The 18224-nt window shown below is 58.9% G+C and overlaps 8 protein-coding genes across 8 annotated transcripts; 4 read left to right on the forward strand and 4 right to left on the reverse strand.

The window, feature by feature from the left end:
• Positions 1 to 416: 416 nt before the first annotated feature.
• Positions 417 to 3681, reverse strand: BDZ90DRAFT_229816 (ARM repeat-containing protein). The gene has a single exon (XM_025505222.1). The coding sequence runs from the start codon at positions 3622 to 3624 to the stop codon at positions 460 to 462; it is 3165 nt and encodes a 1054-aa protein (XP_025365429.1). The 5' UTR covers positions 3625 to 3681; the 3' UTR covers positions 417 to 459.
• A 179-nt stretch (positions 3682 to 3860) lies between these two features.
• BDZ90DRAFT_229817 (hypothetical protein) lies at positions 3861 to 6491 on the forward strand. The gene is made up of 2 exons (XM_025505223.1): positions 3861 to 4143; positions 4215 to 6491. The coding sequence occupies exons 1-2, from the start codon at positions 3910 to 3912 to the stop codon at positions 6165 to 6167; spliced, it is 2187 nt and encodes a 728-aa protein (XP_025365430.1). The 5' UTR covers positions 3861 to 3909; the 3' UTR covers positions 6168 to 6491.
• A 908-nt stretch (positions 6492 to 7399) lies between these two features.
• Positions 7400 to 9395, reverse strand: BDZ90DRAFT_263677 (bifunctional 6-phosphofructo-2-kinase/fructose-2,6-bisphosphate 2-phosphatase; the record flags this gene model as incomplete). The annotated part of the gene is given in 6 exon segments (XM_025508614.1): positions 7400 to 7494; positions 7514 to 8558; positions 8630 to 8730; positions 8911 to 9018; positions 9121 to 9148; positions 9301 to 9395. The coding sequence occupies 6 exon segments, from the start codon at positions 9334 to 9336 to the stop codon at positions 7400 to 7402; spliced, it is 1413 nt and encodes a 470-aa protein (XP_025365431.1). The 5' UTR covers positions 9337 to 9395.
• Positions 9396 to 9584: 189 nt separating this feature from the next.
• On the forward strand, positions 9585 to 10308 carry BDZ90DRAFT_215401 (Maf/Ham1; the record flags this gene model as incomplete). The annotated part of the gene is made up of 3 exons (XM_025504227.1): positions 9585 to 9658; positions 9728 to 10169; positions 10249 to 10308. The coding sequence occupies 3 exons, from the start codon at positions 9585 to 9587 to the stop codon at positions 10306 to 10308; spliced, it is 576 nt and encodes a 191-aa protein (XP_025365432.1).
• BDZ90DRAFT_229820 (zincin) lies at positions 10085 to 12987 on the reverse strand. The gene is made up of 2 exons (XM_025505224.1): positions 10249 to 12987; positions 10085 to 10169 (listed from the first exon to the last, which is right to left on the reverse strand). Exon 1 carries the CDS (start codon positions 12896 to 12898, stop codon positions 10373 to 10375), a length of 2526 nt encoding a protein of 841 aa, XP_025365433.1. The 5' UTR covers positions 12899 to 12987; the 3' UTR covers positions 10085 to 10169; positions 10249 to 10372.
• Positions 12988 to 13205: 218 nt separating this feature from the next.
• BDZ90DRAFT_229821 (hypothetical protein) lies at positions 13206 to 14205 on the forward strand. Its single transcript, XM_025505225.1, has one exon. The coding sequence runs from the start codon at positions 13253 to 13255 to the stop codon at positions 14126 to 14128; it is 876 nt and encodes a 291-aa protein (XP_025365434.1). The 5' UTR covers positions 13206 to 13252; the 3' UTR covers positions 14129 to 14205.
• A 150-nt stretch (positions 14206 to 14355) lies between these two features.
• BDZ90DRAFT_248461 (putative CCT3-chaperonin of the TCP1 ring complex) lies at positions 14356 to 16357 on the forward strand. The gene is made up of 2 exons (XM_025507625.1): positions 14356 to 14490; positions 14577 to 16357. Exons 1-2 carry the CDS (start codon positions 14398 to 14400, stop codon positions 16179 to 16181), a joined length of 1698 nt encoding a protein of 565 aa, XP_025365435.1. The 5' UTR covers positions 14356 to 14397; the 3' UTR covers positions 16182 to 16357.
• BDZ90DRAFT_257879 (hypothetical protein) lies at positions 16351 to 18144 on the reverse strand (the record flags this gene model as incomplete). The annotated part of the gene is made up of 1 exon (XM_025508009.1): positions 16351 to 18144. The coding sequence occupies one exon, from the start codon at positions 18142 to 18144 to the stop codon at positions 16351 to 16353; it is 1794 nt and encodes a 597-aa protein (XP_025365436.1).
• Between the last annotated feature and the right edge of the window lie 80 nt (positions 18145 to 18224).

Consider the following 18224-nt stretch of genomic DNA (forward strand, 5'->3'; position numbering starts at 1 on the left):
AGTGGCACACCACTCCGCGCCGGCTGATCGTCCTCCGATGATGGTCGACGGGCAAATATCAGGCGGGGCGGGCCTTCAAGTCCGAATCATCTCCGCGTGTGACATCTACCCTGCTCACCAGGCCTTTTACGCATTCGTATCCAAAACATATCGAGCATATCGAGGGTCACGAGCCAGCGATACCCACTACCAACCACTTGGACGCCTTGAAGCGATGCTGGCTCTACAACGAGGCACCCAGCTGGTCGCGATCAACAGTGGTCTGAGCATCGGCGGCTTCGAGAGATTCTGGAGGGGCTACATTACCGTGGCGCCAGGGTAAGTGGCCAGCCGATCAACCCTTCACAGCGTCTGAGCGATACATGCGAATCATCACTGAGCGAGAGACCCGCAGTATGATGAGCAGACTGCGTCAGTCGCAACGAAAGAAGGCGCATCCGTTATCGTAGTACAGAGGTGTTACATCGCAAGCTCGTCCTCATCAGAATCATCGTCCGCGCGCAAAGCCCCGCCATCTTCATCATCGTCATCGTCCGACTCCTCTTCTTCATCACTTTCATCGTCGTCCTCGTCGTCATCACTGACGCTCTTGCTGCGCTGCCGTGAAGAAGCGGCGGATACTGTCCGTTTCGACGTAGTAGCTTTCAGTGGCGCTGCTGCGGGCTTCGGGGGTGCTTTGCTCGACGAGATGGCTCGATTGCTCCTGCCGCTCGGCGGCTTCGCTGAGCTCGTACTCCTCGGCGCACTTGAAGTGGCACGCCCCGCTGCTCCGCGCTTCGGCTTTGCTTCATCTGCCGCATCCAGATTGGCAATCGCCCCGGGATCATCCAGCGCAAGCTCCAAGTCTTGCCCTTCGAGGAAGCTTCTCAACTTCTCCAGATCAGCGTCGCTCTCGAGATCCGCCTCTCTCGCCGCAGTAGCCTGCTCTGTGTACTTCTTGATGCAGCTTGCCTCAAACTTAGCGAAGGAGTTGCGCACTGTCGTCTCTTCGAATGCATTGACCTCGCGCAGCTTCGCCGCGAGGAGGAAGAACGTCTTTCCCCTGGGCATGTCCAAATGCTCCGCCTCCGGAAGGCTGAGCTTGCCTAGCATCCCGACGAGGACTTTGCGCTCCTCTTTGTCTTCGCTGGTGAGCAGAGTCTGCAGCAGCTCGAGAGCAACGTCGAAGTGGATGCAACGGTCTTGCGGCGAGGCGAGGTTGATAGCTTTGCTTGGATCCGACCAGTCAACCAACTGAGCGCCCACTTGAGCTGGGGTGACCATCTCCTGACTTCCGGCAATTTCGTGATATACCTCCGTGAGCACTTGCAGTACGGGGAGCAGCACGCGCTGTAGTCTTCGCTGATTCGTGCTGGATGAGAAGCAGTAGACTGGTAGGAAGTAAGACAAGCATTGCCTCATCTCCTGATTTGCCTGCGTTTCCGGGCTCATGTATACGAGCACCAGACTGCGAAGCGCCTCGTCATCGTCTACCATGCCGGAGAGCATAAGCTTGGCAATCCCTTCTGCTGCAACGGCCTGGATCTGCTCCTCGTCGTCCTCAAGCAGGCCGAGTAAGAAGCCGATAATCTGCGAATACGCCATTGCTGCAGCGTCGGGCCCGCCACCGGCTGCTGCTGCTTGTCGCGAAGAGAGGTAGGGGATACCGTGCACGAGCATTTGGTCGAAGACCACCTGAGTGGCACGCAGCTTGATTGCCCCGTCGGCGCGTTGGATTTGGTCGAGAAAGAGGGGAAATGTGTCAAGTGCCAGTTTGGAATCCAGCAGGCAGCACAGCCCCAAGCAGAAAAGTCCTTGCTCCCTCACGCTTGCGTCTTTGGACTTGACGGCTGGCGCGATGAGTTGCGGGATGAGGCCGTGGATGGCCGTGTTCTCATGCAAGTTGCTGGCCATTCGCTCCAGCATCGCGCGAACGAGGAGGAGGCGACGATTGTCTGAGGCATTCTTGCGCTCACTCGACGCTGCGGCGTTTGCGGCATTCTCGCCGCTGCGAGAGCGCTTGCGTCGGCTCTGGACGAGGTCTTCGACCTCCGCTGAGTCGTCTGCATCCTGATCGCGCTCCGCGTCCCCACCCTCCTCATCCTCATCCTCCTCTTCATCAGCCAGCTCCTGCACAATCTCCACCACGATGCGCACAAAGTCTCTCTGTCCGGCACTGAGCTTCAACAGCACGTCGATGCAAGGCTCAATGAGATTGGTCGGCAGGCTCTCATGCGAGATCATCTCTCTGATCAGCCCAAACATCTTGCGACGCCCAATCTCATCGCCGTAGTCACTATTGAGCGCGATGTGCATCAATGACTCGAGGACCGAGGCTTGAGACGAGGCCATGTCTTCTGCCTCTTCTTCGTCTGCTCGCGTTGTGAGAAGCTCAATGAGGCTGGACCAGATGCCTTGCACACGGAAGGCCAGGGCCATCACGAGGGGCATGACCTCCTCTAGTCGTGCTTCACCCGCTCGTCCTTTGGATTTGAGGTACTCAACCACGGAGCGCGCCAGGAGGGCTGTATTGGGGGTGAGCTGATTCCAAAAGGTGTCATCGAAGGCTACGGCGTCGAGGAGGGCCGGTCTTGTCTCGAAGGCGGCCTTGAGTGCAGACATGGTCGACTCGGCGTACGTGAGCCCATCGAAGCGATCCACAAGCTTGATGGGGTCGGCGCCATCACGGTCCACCCAAGCGTTGATGAGCTTGCCGCATGCCTTTCGCACGCTCTCTTCTCGCTCTCCAAGGCCAACCTTGACGACTTGATGACTCTGCTCAGGTGAGAGCTGCGATGAGCCTGGTCGAGCTAGGCCGGTTGTCAGGCTGCCCAGGTACACGCAGCGACGGTTGACGGCATCTGTATCTCGTAAGCGCTCGAGGATGTAGGGGAGCGTCGAGTCGTTGATTGGCAAATTGAAGAGGGCTGCTCTTCTCGCCTCTGCAGAGGGATCTGTGCGCAAGATGCCCAGCAGGTGGCTGCGGATACCTTTGACTTGTTCGTCCTCCTCGTCCTCGTCGACGAGCATCGTCTGATCTGCCTCGTCATCATCTCCTGACTGCAGCTTGGAGAGAGCGACGACTGCCTGCACTCTGACGGGCACCTCCTTGTCTCTTATTCGGATGAGGAGCGCCTCTAGAAGGACCTGATACAGGTCGTCATCCATTGACTCGAGGCCATTGACGAGCAAGGCAACAGTCTGGCAGCAGCGCAGGCGGACATTCTTGTTCTTGGCTGAGAAGCCCTTGATAGCATGCTTGAGTAGTATAGTTACGAAGCGTGTAGCAGGTGTGTCCTCCTCCTCTTCGTCTTCATTGGCAGGCTGTCCCGCATCCTTTCTGAACTGAGCCTGGGCATAGGCTGCATAGGCTGCCACGAATTTGAGAGCTCGATCTGCCTGTGTAACGCCCTTCTTGATGACAAGGACGTGATTGATGCATTGCAGGAAGGCGGTGTTGAATGCCTTCTCACCTAGCAGCTTGGTCCCTCTCGGCGTCTCTTGGGTGAAAGTCGAGCATTGAGCGTGTATGCGATGGAGGGCGACTGCATTCTTGCGGTGGTTGGCAATCGAGTGCTGCGCTTCCTGAAAGAAGTTGGGTATGCCCGTAATCAGAGTTTCTGGCGTAGCAGTTGAGCTCGGCATGGCTGCTACAGCGCAGTGAGGGTGGTGAGAAGGAGATTGCGGTACGAGAGCCAAAAGGGTGCGGCTGGTGTTGCTCGTCGCTGCCGTGCGTGCACTCTCAGTGTTGATTGGACGGAAACGCGTCTCGATGCGCCACGTTGTTGGCGGATGGCGGATGGCGGATGGCGGATGGCGGGGCCGCCGTGCCTACGAAGTGTCGTCCAACGCGTGCTGCCGCTTCCTCTTCCCGTCCTGCCATTCAATCCGCGCCATCACCATCAATCACTACTTGACACTCGCTCTGCCATGTCGCATCCGCGAGCTACCTTGGCCGCATCCATGGGTGGAGGAGCCTACTACGGCAATGAAGGTGGATCCTCCATCGCTGATCAGCTCATGCAGCTCGACCCGGCCATCACGGCCACGCTTCAGGAAATCGACGCCAACTTTGCACGGGCGCATCAGATCGTCACCGCTCAGCTACTCCCTGCCGTCAAGGTCTACGGTCAACACAGTGCAAAGACGTGGCAGAGCGCCAAGGTGAGACGAGCGCAGTGCGGACCGAATGCTATTATCTGTGTCTGACCTCTGCCCGGCAAACACCCCCGCAGTTCTGGCAAGACTTCTTCATCACAGCAGCGCACATTCCAGTCAAGAGGCCCGAAGACGAAGAGGTGCATCCTGATTCTGACTACAATGGCCACGACGATCAATCTACCTACGATCCTTCGTCCACAACCGAAGATGCGCAGGCCTCGACCAGCTATGACCGCTCACAGGGCGAAGACAGCAGGGGCAGCGGCGCCCAGGACGACGACAGCAATGACAGTGCCCAATTCTTCCAGAGTGTCAAAAATGCCCGTGCCAGTAGCCCCCCTCGACTGAGCAACACTTCGCTCAAGGCTGTGGGCAGGCGAGAGGAAAGGGACAGGGATGCGCGAGCAGCAGCAGCTGGCAGCGGGGCAAACGAGAGCGACGCTTCCTGGGCAGCGATGGAGTCACCCTTTGAGAAGCTCAAGCGCGAGGTCAAGGCGGATCAAGACGCTAGCATGAGCCAAGCAGAGACCCTCCTTGCTCAGCATAGGGCCAACAAGGCGGCTCGCGAGCATGAGTTGCTGGCTGAGCGTCGCGATGCTGTTGAAGGGGACGAGTCCCTCGATCAAGACCGCAGAGACCTTGTCAAGGGCATCGAGAACATGAAGGTCGGCCACACAGCCCGCAGCCCTGCCAAGCTACGTCCTGGAGGGTCAGGCAGTGCCAAGCTGCTCAACAAAGTCCTCAATGCCGAGCAGCGCAAGGCTGACGCAGGGCAAGGGCAGCGCACGCCAGGCAAGAGTGGAGGAGCCAGCGCTGCTCCTTCATCTTCTCGAAATCCCTTCGACCATCGCGACCCCCGAACTGCAGGCAGCTCTAAATGGGACGGGATCGCCGACCTTCGCAAGACTCCTCTCGGCACTAGCGGCAAGCCACGCACAAAGTCGTCCAAGAGCAAGAAGCAACAGCAGAAAGCGCCTGCTGCCGCAGGGAACGAGTGGGATAGCGATGAAGAGGACTCCCTTGCATGGCCTGCCGGCATGTCTCCGCCTGTAACGCTGCAATTTTCGGTCCCGCAGAGCAAGTACGCCAAGACGCCTGCCAAAGAGGCGGCTAAATTGGTCGTGGACGATCTGCTCCGGACCGTAGAGGCAGGCCCGGCAACAGTGCGACGCGAGAGGGAGAGGAGGGCAGCAGCTGCCGCGGCGAGGGAAAAGGGTGCCGATACTGCTTCACCCGGAGTTGCGCTAGGTGGGGGCAGCGCCTCCGCCAGTCGTCCCCGCTCCGTGCCTCGAGCCTCGCTGGCCGGTACACCGCTGAAGAAAGGCCCACTGGGCAAGCCACCGAAGGGTCAAGGAGCGCAAAAGAGGCGCGACTCGATGCCTACGCCTCCCACCCTGACACGACACGGCATTGCCCCGACGGGTCCGCGTCAATCTACCACTCCCCTCGCCCCACCTGCCGGCGTCGTGCCAGGCAGTGCGGCGAGCAGCACAACAGCCGGTGGGGGCCGCGCTGCCCTCCTCATGGACGAAGGCGAAGACGGTCTCGAAGAAGGGCTTGACGAGCTTCCCGACCTACACGCAGGTTCCAAGACGGACATTGATGCCCTCCTCGCGGAAGGTCAGCGCAGAGATGGGTCGGAGGAGTCAGAAAGCGAATCGGACGAGTCCGACGAGGATGAAGACGACGTTGTTCCCCCAGCCAGCGTGTCCAAGCTCTCAACCTTCAGCACCAACAGCGGGTGGAGCTCGAGCTCAAACAACACGGGTGAGAGGCACAACTTGATGGCTTCACTGGACAATGATACGTTGTTCGGTGTTGGAGGAGGAGGAGGAGGTGGTAAACCGGCTGCAGCAGGGAGCGCAGCGTCACGAGGGACGGCGCCATCCTCCTCGACAGGCGGGCGTGCACCTGGGTCCTCCTTCCACGTCGTTGGTCCCCAGCTGGACCAGACTGTGCAGGGTGGGCAATTGCTGGCCGACAAGGACGTCACGTATAGCGCGCCGAGCCCGACGCCATGGAAGTAGGCGCGAGCAATTCCGCTCACCGTATCGCTTCGTAGACTCGTAGACTTTGACACCCAATACCGCTTGCTCGCTGATCGCTCTGCATGTATTTCGTTTCACGTCGAATGTTGGAGAATTCCTTTGAACTTTGCACATGACGGCATGATCAAGCATGATGACAACAAGAACTCTCCCTTACTACGCAGCCTGCTGTCCCGTGACACGCTCGCCCTGCACTAGTGTCGCCGCCCTCTCCCTTCTCTCTGTCCCATCCTCATCTTCGCCCTCAGTCGACGTGCTCTCTCCCCCATCATGCTCATCTGCCGTTGTCTCCCCCTCCGTCTCATCCCCCTCAAACTCATGCTGTCCCGCCAATCCACGGTTCCACTGCACCAGCTCACTGAGCGTCACGCCCGACCCGCCAAAGATATCCAACGCGGACCCAAAAGTGACGTCTACTTTGCCCTTGGACAAGCGATTCACCAACTCCAGATCGCCCATGTGCCGTGCGCCGCCAGCGTAGGTACAGGAGACGCTCGCGAGTGCTGAAGGTGGGCTTCGCGGTCTCGCTGTCTGCGGTACCTCATCGTCGTTTTCGCCCTCAGTCGCTGCCCCCACCTCTGCCCAGCCATCCGGAATCCACTCGCCCAACTTGGCCACGAGCTCCTCGTCGATCCCTCCACAGAGGCCCTCAACGTCCGCCGCATGGATCAGGAATTCAGAACAGTACGTTGCCAGCATCTCCAGGCTCGCCTTGTTGACCTCCATGTCCGTCAGGTCCTGCCAACGATTCATGGCTACGACCCACTTGGGCTCTGCGCTCCCCTTGACTCGGCGGCAGGAGACGTCGACGACGAGCTGCTCCTTGCCCACCAGCGCGCTCAACTTCTTGAGACGCTCCATGTCGAACTTGGCCCCGGGAAAGAGGTAGGAAGTCACGATGACCTTGCTCGCCCCCTTGCTCAGCCACTCTTGTGCATTCGCCTCAGTGATCCCGCCTCCAATCTGCAGACCCGCCGGCCAAGCACGCAAGGCTTCCTCTGCCGCCTCGTCATTTCTTGGCCCGAGCTTGATAACATGCGCACCAGTCAAACCATGTTGGCGATAGAGATGCGCATAGTATGCGGGTGAGTGCGTAGCGACAAAGTTCGTCTTGACCTGCCTAGTAGGGTCGTCGTTGGTGTCGGTGAGGGTGCCTCCGACGATCTGTTTGACCTTACCCTCGTGAATGTCGATACAAGGGCGGAAGATGCTCACGCGACGACGTCCGTGACCTGAGGCTCCGCCATGGCCTCCAAGACCGGGGCCGCCGAGCACGTTGCTGAAACGGTCGTTGAGCTGCCTCTCCCTGTAGTAGGCCTCATCACGGAGCTGTCGCTCCTTGACTTGATCCCAAAATTCAACCACGGTCGTCGAAATGCCGTAAGCCTTGGGCGCCATCTCGTAAAGCTCTCCCTCTTTCACCACGATGCCGGGGATATCCTGCGGTTTCCTGCCCTGCAGGTAAGCGATCAAGCAGCGCAGCACGCTCGACTGGCCAATGATGAGGACATCGCTCGTGGCGCGCTCCAGCTCGAAGATGATAGGCTCTAATCGGATCGAGAGATCGTGATAAGACTCGGCACGAGGGTAGCGATGCGCGTAAGGGTCTTTGATCTTCTTGTCCCACTCGTCGGGGAATTTGGCCCTGATCTCATCTGGTGTCAGCCCATCCACGACTCCCGGGTTGATCTCGCTCAATTGCGAGCGTTCGATTACCCTGAAGCCTTTGTCGGCGAAGGCGAGTGTGGTGTGCGCAGAGCGTTTACGCGCTGAAGTCCATACTTCAAGCGGGCGACCAGACATGCCTGGGCCTGTTCCGGGCTCATGGCCCCCTGGTGTGAGGATCCCATCCTTCGCGCGCCGAATGCTGGCCTGCGCTGCTTGTTGGCGATGCTGAATCACGAAGTCGCAGAGGCGCTGCGAGTACTGCCAGCCGAGGGAGGAGAGGTCCGCGTCCGCCTTGTAGAGGTGGTCGATGAGGGCCTCGCCCGCTCTAGCGAGGTAGATGGTTCTCTGTCGATTGTGAATGTTCATGAGAAAGAACACTACACGACTTTGCAGGTATCCCTGAATATTGTTGACGATGACCTGCTGCCCAACATTGATTACCTTGATGTAGGGGAACGACGGATTTTCAATGGGCTCATAGAAGCGCTCGTGTCCCTGAATGCGCTTGTAGAAGTCGGCAACGGCCTGCTCCGGATCCCAATTGACGTAGTCTGGGCTCGAGACTTTGACGCTGCGGACGTTGGCCTCTACAATGGACTTGTCTGTGCAGATGCTCTCGAGGAACATGACGTGGACGCCAAGCTTGCCGAACTTTTCGCGGATGGCGTAGCGACGGGCCTGCGTGCCGTTGTTGGCGTCGTACTACGAGGCGAGGAGGTAGCGCAGATCAGCATCAGCTACATGCCTCAGTAAAGCAGGCTCTTGCCGCTCACTATCACCACCTGACCGCCGCCATTGAAAAAGTCGATGACCGTATCGTCGAATTCTTCGAGAACTCTACGCCGCAAAGCGTCCGTATCGGGGCTTTTGGGTCCTGCGAGCGAGGGCGTGAGGAGCCAGTCAGCTCCAATACCCACCTGCATGCCATGTTCTCAACTCACCGCTCACGAAGTCTATGCGAGCCAGAAGCAAGGCAAGGGAAGAGGTGAGTAAGGGAGCGACCGAAGCTGCGAGGGGCAAAACAACGCACAATCGGCTGGCAGCTTCTCTGCACCTCCTAAGACCTTCCTTCGGTAGTCACCCAAGCTCATCGCATCTGCTTTGACCCCGAGCCATCTCAGATATCGCTCGAGGGCGTGGGACAAGTGAGTCTTTCCTCGGGCTGGGGGATGATGAGGGGCGGGGGGAAGGCGAAGGGGCCGGCAGTCAGCGGGATGATTTCGAGGCGCCAATTGGGCTAGAACAGAGGAGATGGCACACTCGCCTGGTAGACCGACGGTTGCAATGAGGATCTTTCCACTGCAAAGTGGGTCGTGGGAGGGTCAGTAGAGGTCCCATTGAATTGAATCTTCGCCAGGACGCACGCGTGATAAAGCTGCACAGCAGAGGGAGAGAGGGTCAGTCCATATGAATGGGGCGATGGTGAAGTAACAGTCCCACTCACCTGGCCTGAAGCCGTCGTATACAGCGGAGCAGCCATCTTGGCCGACTTGTCTTCTTCTCTGGTAGTTGAGGATTGATAGGATGGCAAGCAGGAGCGGCAGCTCGTGGACCTGCATCTGGACCTCGTCGTCCTCCGCTCGACGCCTTGTCTTTCTCCACAGCCCGCGGTTCGCCTGGCCCTGATTTGATTTTGGCGCATCGAGATGCGAGTCAGTCCACGCTCAGGCCACCTTGAATGAATTCCATCCTTTCTTCCCTGTCGCCTTCACCTCTCACCACACAATCATGGCAGCACGCAAGCAGCTCGTCTTTGTCACAGGCAATGCGAATAAGCTGAGAGAAGTGCAGCAGATCCTTCAGTGAGCTTGCAGGACCCTCGCAAACCATCTTTTCGCTCGCAGCTGAGCCTCTTGCGCCCATCCTCGCAGGAAGACGCCCGACTTCCCCTTCACCCTCACGAATAAAGCCCTCGATGTCCCCGAAGTGCAGGGTACAACGATTGACGTCGCAAAAGCCAAGTGTCGCTCGGCTGCTCGCCAGCTGAATGGGCCCGTCATCACGGAGGATACGGCTCTCTGCTTCTCTGCCCTCGGTGGGCTGCCCGGACCTTACATCAAAGACTTCCTCGGGCAACTGGGTGTAGACCGTCTGCACCTGCTCCTGGCGGGCTTCGAGGACAAGAAGGCTACGGCTGTCTGTACATTTGCATACTGCGAGAGCGCGGAAGCTGAGCCGATTGTCTTCGAGGGGAAGACAGAGGGACGATTGGTGGAGCCGAGGGGTCAGAACAGATTTGGGTGGGATCCGTGCATGGAGGTTGAAGGTACGGGAAAGACGTATGCTGAGATGGACAGCGATGAGAAGAACAAGGTGCGTACGGGCAAGAATCCGTGTCTGTTGCCCATGATGGCCTCTGATGGTGCCGGCCTCTTCCTCATCACCGCCGCAGCTCTCTCACCGTTACAAAGCCCTGGACCAGCTTCGCGACTATCTCACCAAGCAAGCATGAGTAGATGGCATCACGGATCGTATTTTCCACACAGAGCAAATAGACAAACACTCTCGCCCATAGCTTACCAGATGTGACATCGCTCCTCCTCGGGCGTGAACATCGCATCTCCCTTCGCGCACCCCCACGCCTCGTAAAACGGCTCAAAATTTCTCACGACCGCGTTCGTCCTAAACGGATTAGGGGAATGCGGGTCTGTCCTAATGCGACGCAGCGCTTCCTCTGGACGGAGGTTGCGCGCATAGCTGATTGCGTAGGCAATGAAGAAGAGCTGCTCGCGCGTGTAGCCCTCGAGACCGGGCAGGAGCTGGTTGTTTACCGAATCATCCTTGCTGGAGAGGAGCGTCTGCCACGCCCGGAAGCTCTGAGCCATACCACCCGCGTCGGCCACGTCCTCTCCAATGGTCAGCTTGGGGTTAAGTGGCAGCTTATGACCAGCACCATCATCCAGCGTCAGATTGCCGTACTGCTGCTCCAAGCAGTCCTGCCTCTTCTTGAACTCCTTGGCCGTTGTGTTCGTCCACCAGTCGCGCAGGTAGCCCTTCTCATCGTACAGTCTCCCCGTGGGGTCAAATGAGTGGGAAAGCTCGTGCCCCGAGACCACGCCGAAGGCGCCATATTGCAGGTATGCGGGCCAGCGGTAGTCGAAGTAAGGTGGCTGAAGGATGCCCGCCGGAAAGACGATGGTGTTCTCCGTCGGGTTGAAGTAGGCATTGACCTCCTGAGCAGTCATGTCCCATCGCAAGGGGTCAAGTTTCCTGCTCGCTTGGTTGACGTAGCGACGAGTGGACAGAGTAGAGCTGCGCAGCTGGTTACCAAAGTAGTCCCCGCCCTTGACATCCAGATTTGAATAGTAACGCTGGATTGCTGCAGCATCCGTCGTGTTAGGCGAGTCTGGCCAGCCCACTTTGACAAAGACATTGTCCGCTTTCACCTCTGCAGCCTTGCGCGTCTCAGCGTCGAGCCAGTCGAGCTCTGGCAGGCGAGCCTTGAAAGCCGAGATGATCGACTCGATGATGGACTTCGCCTTGTCCCTCGCTGCGGGTGGGAATGCTGCACGGACGAAGTAGCGGCCAGCCATGAAACCGAGCGCCTCGTCAAGGGCACCAAGACAGACCTTTTCCCTGTCCTCTTTCGCATCGGGGGCCACGCCCTTCGCTCGTCGAGAGAGGGCGTCTGCCGGGGCTCGAAGTGGCACATTTGGTCCCAAGTCGAGGCCGAAAGTGCGCACAGCTGTCCAGATCAAGTAGGCCTCAATGACGTCGTCGTGTGTGCGAGAGACGAGCTCGCTCATTCGCTTGAAGGTGTCGGGAGCAGTTACAATGACCTTTTGTGGGACGCGGACCATCAAGGAAGAGAAGTAGTCTGGCCAGTTGACCGAGTCGAGATAGTGCTCGAGCTTGTTGACAGAGACGGGGTTGTAGGTCGCGACGGGGTCGGCGAGGACGTCGCCGTCCGGCGTGAAGCGGGCGATCTCGCGCTCAAGATCGACGACGGCGCGTGCAAGGCGCTTGTGGCTCTTGCGGAAGGTGACTGTACCGTCCTCGTGCTTGTGATGGTCCTCATCAGCGACCGCTGACAAAGCTTGCGCTACTACGTTGCGGTAAAACTTGATCTCTCTCTTGTCCTCGTAGTACTCCTTGTCTGGTAGGCCAAGGCCACCGGGCGAGAGATAGATGGTGCCCTGGGTTGGGTCACGGATCGGGTCGCCGTCGATGACGAGGTCCCACAGAGCGGGGATGCCACGCGAGTGGGCCCAGCCGATCATATTGGTGAGGTGCTGCTGTCGAGGTCCACGAGAGGGGGGAGGACCTGGCTCGCGAGAGGGAGGGTGAGGCTGCGGTGCGCGACCGGGCGTCTTTCCAGGCGGCAGTGGAGTAGGCGCTCCCGGTGGTCGAGGCAGAGGGCCGGTGTGATGGCCGCCCTGAGCAACGAAAAGAGGCTCGCGCGCGTCTTCGACATTGAAATGCTTGGGGTAGAGGAGCGATCGAATGTGATTGACAATGTCCATTAGAGGCTTGGCGCCAGCCTTGTCCTGAGCTCTAGTGTCAACGCACGAGTCGTAATACGTCTTGAGCTTAGCAAGGTTGGCATTATCGGCAGCTTCCTCGTCAGAGAGGTGACCTAGTGCGTGCAAGGCCTCTGCTTCTTCCTTGGTGGGTGCCTTCTGAATGATATCACGGATGATTCGAGAGTTGCGCTCAGTGACTGCTGCTCCTGCCCCATAAGAGCCAGCATCGGCGGGGATCTGATGCTCAGGAGCACCAAGCCACGATCCAACGGCGAAGCGGTAAAAGTCGTCACACGGGCTGACGGTGTCGTCGATGCTCTGTAGGATGTACGCGGAAGTCAGAACGCAGTCCTTGGATTGGCAGACTTGACCGTCGCCCCCGCCGTGATTGCCGTCGCCGTCGTGAGGAGGAAGGGGGCCTCCTGGACGGGTACCTTCATTGAGGCGGCTCTGTGCTCCAGCAAAGAGGCCAATGAAGATGGCAGCGAGGAGCAGGAAGATGACTGCGACGGCGAGTAAAAGTCTCTCGGTGATGTTGAGCTTCTCTGGTTCGGCGAGTGGCCCCAGAGCGGCGGTCATGGATGCAGCTGCTCTCTTGTACCACGGCTGCTGCTGCTGCTGCTCCCGTGATGCATCGTCGCCGAGGAGAGGCCTCGACTCGTCGTCGTCGCGAGAGGCCATGGCTGCAATGGGCGTCGCTAGATGATAGATGTCGCAATGGATAACGAGGTAACGACGACGGCGTGAGGCTGCGTCAGGTTTGCACTCGAGCGCTCAGGCCATCCCTATTTGGCGCTGCCGTTGGCTGAGCAAGCCACGTGACGGAGCGGAGGAGCGGGAAGAGCAGGGCGAGGGACTCGAAGCTGAGGGGAGAGAGCCTTTCGATCCTGAACCTCGTTACCCGCCGTCACATCTTCTCACTGAACAAGCAAGATGGCGCCTCGAGTCGCAGCTGTGCAAAGAGTTGTGTCACAGTGCGCCACCACATCCGCCCCCGCGGTGTCGCCATCACCAGCAGTCAGACTGGCGTCAACATCGTCGTCGTCGTCGTCCTCTTCCTCTACAGACATCAGAAAAGCGCAACGCAAGCCAACGAAGCAGAATCGTGCCCCTCTCCCGCCGTCACAAATGCGCTCGAGGGTATCTTCTCGCGATGTTCAGCTCACCACCAACTACCAGCGTCCCAAGACGAATTGGAACTCTCCGCTGCACCGAGACGCGGTGCCCATGGCCGACGACTACCCAATCTCGTCTCCCTTGCCTTCTTCAGCGGAGAAGGCCGGCAGCCGTAGCCCGAACATTGCCATTGGACCTGGTGCATCGAATCAAACGAGCTTGCAGTGGGCAGAGAGGTCATTGCATCTTCGTCTTCAACCGGGCAGGCTGAAGGGCCCTTTGGTAGGGCAGCCGGGCACCAGGTACGGCGTTGAGTTTGAGAGGGATGAGGCTCTACGAGCTACAGGAGCGACGGAGGGTAAAGGATCGCAACCACTGAGCGACGAGATCAAGGCCCGTCGCAAGCAGCTTTATCTTGAGCGCAGAGGCGGGGACTACTCGCGCTTCCTTTCGAGCAACGTTGGCGCGACGGAGCTGGACGAGGAGGACTGGGAGGCGAATGCGAGCCATGCGCTGAGCTTTAATTCGGAATTGACGCCCAATACGAGGCAGAGGTTTCTGGATCAGGTCAACACGATCCTCGAAGGGGAGCCTTTCAGAGCACCAGCTGCGCCGGCGGAGGAGAAGAAGCCTGCTGGTCGAGCAGCGCAGGCGGCGCCGGCGGCAGGCAAAGGGAAGGGCAAGAAGAAGTAGGCGCTGAATGCAAGGAAGATTGATGCTCAATGTATGCTAGTCCCGTGTCATTGCAACGACATGATCATATTTCCTTCATGTTGAGCTGCCATTGTTTGCCACGTGAGCCAGTCGTGACGGTGAAGGAAGGAGGCGGCGCTGCTTCGCGGACGGAAGACGGACGTCAAGACGGTCCGACTTTGAAGTGGCTCGCGCTCGAGAAGTGTGCTTCTCTCTGCTTCGCACCATCACCTCCGCCATCACCCCTTCTGTTTGATAGTCTTGCAGCCATGGCAGGACAACAGCCCGTCTTTGTCATGAACTCTGCGCCCGAAAGGCAGAGTGGACGCAAGGCTCAACTGAGCAACATCTCGGCGGCAAAAGTGAGACTGCGCAGCAGATGGACATCTTCTCGACCAGCCTCGTCTCTATATGCTGATATTCTTGTCCTTGGCACTCAACCACGCAGACCGTCTCCGACGTCATTCGAACATGTCTTGGTCCCAAGGCAATGCTCAAGATGATCCTCGATCCCATGGGTGGCATTCTCCTCACCAATGACGGCAACGCCATCCTGCGAGAAATCGAGGTGGCTCACCCAGCCGCAAAGAGCATGATCGAGCTCAGTCGCACGCAGGATGAGGAGGTCGGAGACGGCACAACGAGTGTCATCATTCTTGCGGGAGAGATTCTCGCCCAGTCGCTGCCTTGCCTCGAGCGCGGTATTCACCCAGTCGTCATCATCTCTGCATTCAAAAAGGCCCTCGCCGAGGCCCTCACTATCATCGAGTCCGTCTCCAAGCCCGTCAACGTCGACGACGAAAAAGAGATGCTTGCTCTCATCAAGACATCTATTGGCACCAAGTTCGTCTCGCGCTGGAGCGACCAGATGTGCGCGCTCGCGTTGAAGGCAGTAAGGACCGTAGCCACCATGGACGGAGCCAACGCCGGCTCGAGCGCAGGAACCGCAGCTGGCGCCCGCACAGTAGACCTGAAGCGCTACGCCCGTGTTGAGAAGGTGCCTGGTGGCGAGATTGAGTCGTCTACTGTCCTTGACGGCGTCATGCTCAACAAGGACGTCACCCACCCGAAGATGCGTCGTCGCATTGAGAACCCACGTATCCTCCTTCTGGACTGCCCGCTGGAGTACAAGAAGGGAGAGTCGCAGACGAACATCGAGATCACAAAGGAGGAGGACTGGAACCGCATTTTGGAGATCGAGGAAGACCAGATCAAGCAGCTGTGCAACAAGGTGCTGGAATTCAAGCCCGACCTCGTCTTCACCGAGAAGGGCGTGTCAGACCTGGCGCAGCACTTCCTCATGAAGGCAAATGTCACGGCGATTCGTCGCGTTCGCAAGTCAGACAACAACCGTATCGCTCGTGCTACGGGCGCCACCATCGTCAACAGGGTCGACGACCTGCGTGAGGCGGACGTAGGGACCAAGTGCGGTCTCTTCCACGTCGAGAAGCTGGGCGACGAGTACTTTACCTTCCTCGAGAAGTGCAAAGAGCCCAAAGCCTGCACTATTCTCCTGCGCGGCCCTTCAAAGGACATCCTCAACGAGGTAGACCGCAACTTGGCCGACGCAATGGCCGTCGCGAGGAATGTAGTCTTCAACCCTCTTCTCGCGCCAGGAGGAGGAGCAACAGAAATGGCAATCAGTGTCGGTCTTTCCAACCTCGCCAAGTCAATGGAAGGCATCGAGGTCGGCGCCGTCCGTGCGGTTGCCGAGGCAATGGAGGTGATCCCCCGCACCCTGATCCAGAATTGCGGTTCCTCATCGGCCATCAAGTTGCTCACGCAGCTGCGCGCCAAGCACGCGAATGGCGAGAAGACCTTTGGTATCGACGGCGAAAAGGGAGTGGTGGTCGACATGGACGAGTACGGGCTGTGGGAGTCGGCGGCCGTCAAGATGCAGACGCTCAAGACTGCTGTGGAGTCTGCCAGTTTGCTCTTGAGGGTGGACGATGTGGTTAGCGCGAGGAGAAAGAGGGGAGAGGCAGGAGGAGGTGGACCGCAGATGCAGAACATGGAGGACGCGGGTGAGGGAGGCATGATGCCTGAGATGTAAGAGCGACGGAGCCGGTAATCGAGACAGCGGTCTGATAGAGCATCGAAGTTCGTGTGTGAGCAGTCGCGAATAATGTTATGAGCGAGGCTAGTATACAGGGTATCGAGGGGTCATGAATCTTTCCCCAGCAAGCATGAGCGTGCTAAGCAGATATAGTACGGTGAATTGATCATCTCTCGTCCGTCCCATCTGCCTCGTCGCCGATGCCCCATCTCCTCATCCAGCGCACCACCGCGTCTCGGCTGGGAGGAGCTACTCCCCGCAGGCGGTACGTGCAGGTTCTGACAGCGAGACCTTGCTGAGGGATGCAGCGATAGACCTTTGCCTGAACGGGTATGAGCTTGCCCTCATCCATTTCAGTCACAGAGCGCCTCTGCCGCTCGTCTGCGGTGTTGCTGACCTCCTGCTCCTCTTGGTCTCGTTGTCTGCGATACTCATCATCAGCAGCCGAAAGGACGCGATCGATCTGTGCAGCAGCATCATGAGCCTCGATGGAAGATGAGACCGAGTCCTCGTCCTCTTGATGCTCCTCATTTTCTTGTTCCTGGTCTAGATCTGAGCGCGCACCGTTGCGACCCAATTTCCAGCGCTCCACGGTGACAATGAAGCGGCGATTGAAGGAGGTCGAGGCGATCGCGATCGAGGGAGAAGAATGATCTGCAGCGTGCGCTGGTGATCCTGAGGGCGGCTCTTCGGAGGAAATGCCGTCTTCTGCTCTGGGATGAGCAGCTGGAACAGCAGCATCGGCTGTCCTAACCGCCTCGCGCTGGGTGGTAGACTTTGGTGAGCCTCCGTTCTCCTGCTGCGGCCGACGCGATGAATGTTGCTCGTCGGCGAGCTCCATTGGGCCCTCATCCAGTGGACCCGCGCCTTGATCCCCCGTGACGCTGGGTCTTGAAGGCTGCATGGCAGCTGCCTCTGGATCGTCCTCTGCTCCTCCTTCTTCAGCTACATGCGGGTCGACTAGTCTCATGGCGCCCAACGCTCCTCGCACCCGGGAACACCTTGCCGTGCTACCGTACCTCCTCGTCTGACCATTGGCGCCCATGCCAAGCCGCTTAGCGGTTGTTGGTCTTGGCGAGCTCAGGTCTGTGGTGTGCGCTCGTGTCCGCGCGGCGGTAGTCGGCCGCCATTCGTCTTGCCGCTCTTGATCTGCTTGGGCGGCAGCGCGAGGCGGATTTGAAGGTGTTTCTGGTGCCAAGATCCTGGTATGCGCCCTTCGCTGAGCTTCTCGAAATCGTGGCGGAGCTTCTGCGGCTGGCGCCTCCTTCTCGCCAGGTTGAAGGCCCAGGACGTGAGCGGCAGATGTGCTTGCATCACCTCGACCCCTGTATTGAGGCGGCGTTGGCTTCCTTCTACTCCACGAAGGTTGATCTGAGCCTGTTGAGATGGGGTCACTGCGACTATGTCCGCTTGTCCGATTCGAGCTTCCTGTGCCGCTCGTAGAGGCGGGGGCTGATGCTGGCAGCTGGTGTTCCTGGGGTCGCCGCAACCTATCCAACGGAGGACCTGCGGCTGCAGTTGATCTCGTCGAGGCTATAGGCCGGCGGCTAGCTTGAACAGCGAGTTCTCGACCAGTAGCGTTCCTCTGGGGCTCAGCGGGCGGCGCAGCTGTAGTGACATTGAGTCTCGCAGCCTTGGGTGCAGGAGCAGGCTCCTCTGCCTCGCTTCTCGCTCCCTTTCGCTTTTTGGGCGGCGGCTTGCTGTCTGCCCTCGTCTTCATACGGCTGACGCGGCTTGGTCGCGATGAAGCTGCTCGAGCATCATCTGTGCCAGCAGCACCTTGTACAGCGTGACGTGGCCTGTCATCTTGGCCATCGAATCGCGTTGGGAAGGCTGTAGCTGCACGCCTTGGTGGCTGTGAGCGGGATGCTGCCGGTGACCGCCGCGACGCTGATGCCGAGGACGAAGGGGTAGTGATGGCGCCGCTTGCAGCTTGCCCTGCTGGGCGATTGCTCCTCATCTGTCGTACATACCAGCGAGGAGAAGATGGCGGTGCGTGGGCGGAGGTGGTGACGGAGTAGTGTTGAAGCAAGCCGCAAC

Source organism: Jaminaea rosea, assembly GCF_003144245.1.
Source record: "Jaminaea rosea strain MCA 5214 unplaced genomic scaffold BDZ90scaffold_1, whole genome shotgun sequence".
NCBI lineage: Eukaryota > Fungi > Basidiomycota > Exobasidiomycetes > Microstromatales > Jaminaea > Jaminaea rosea.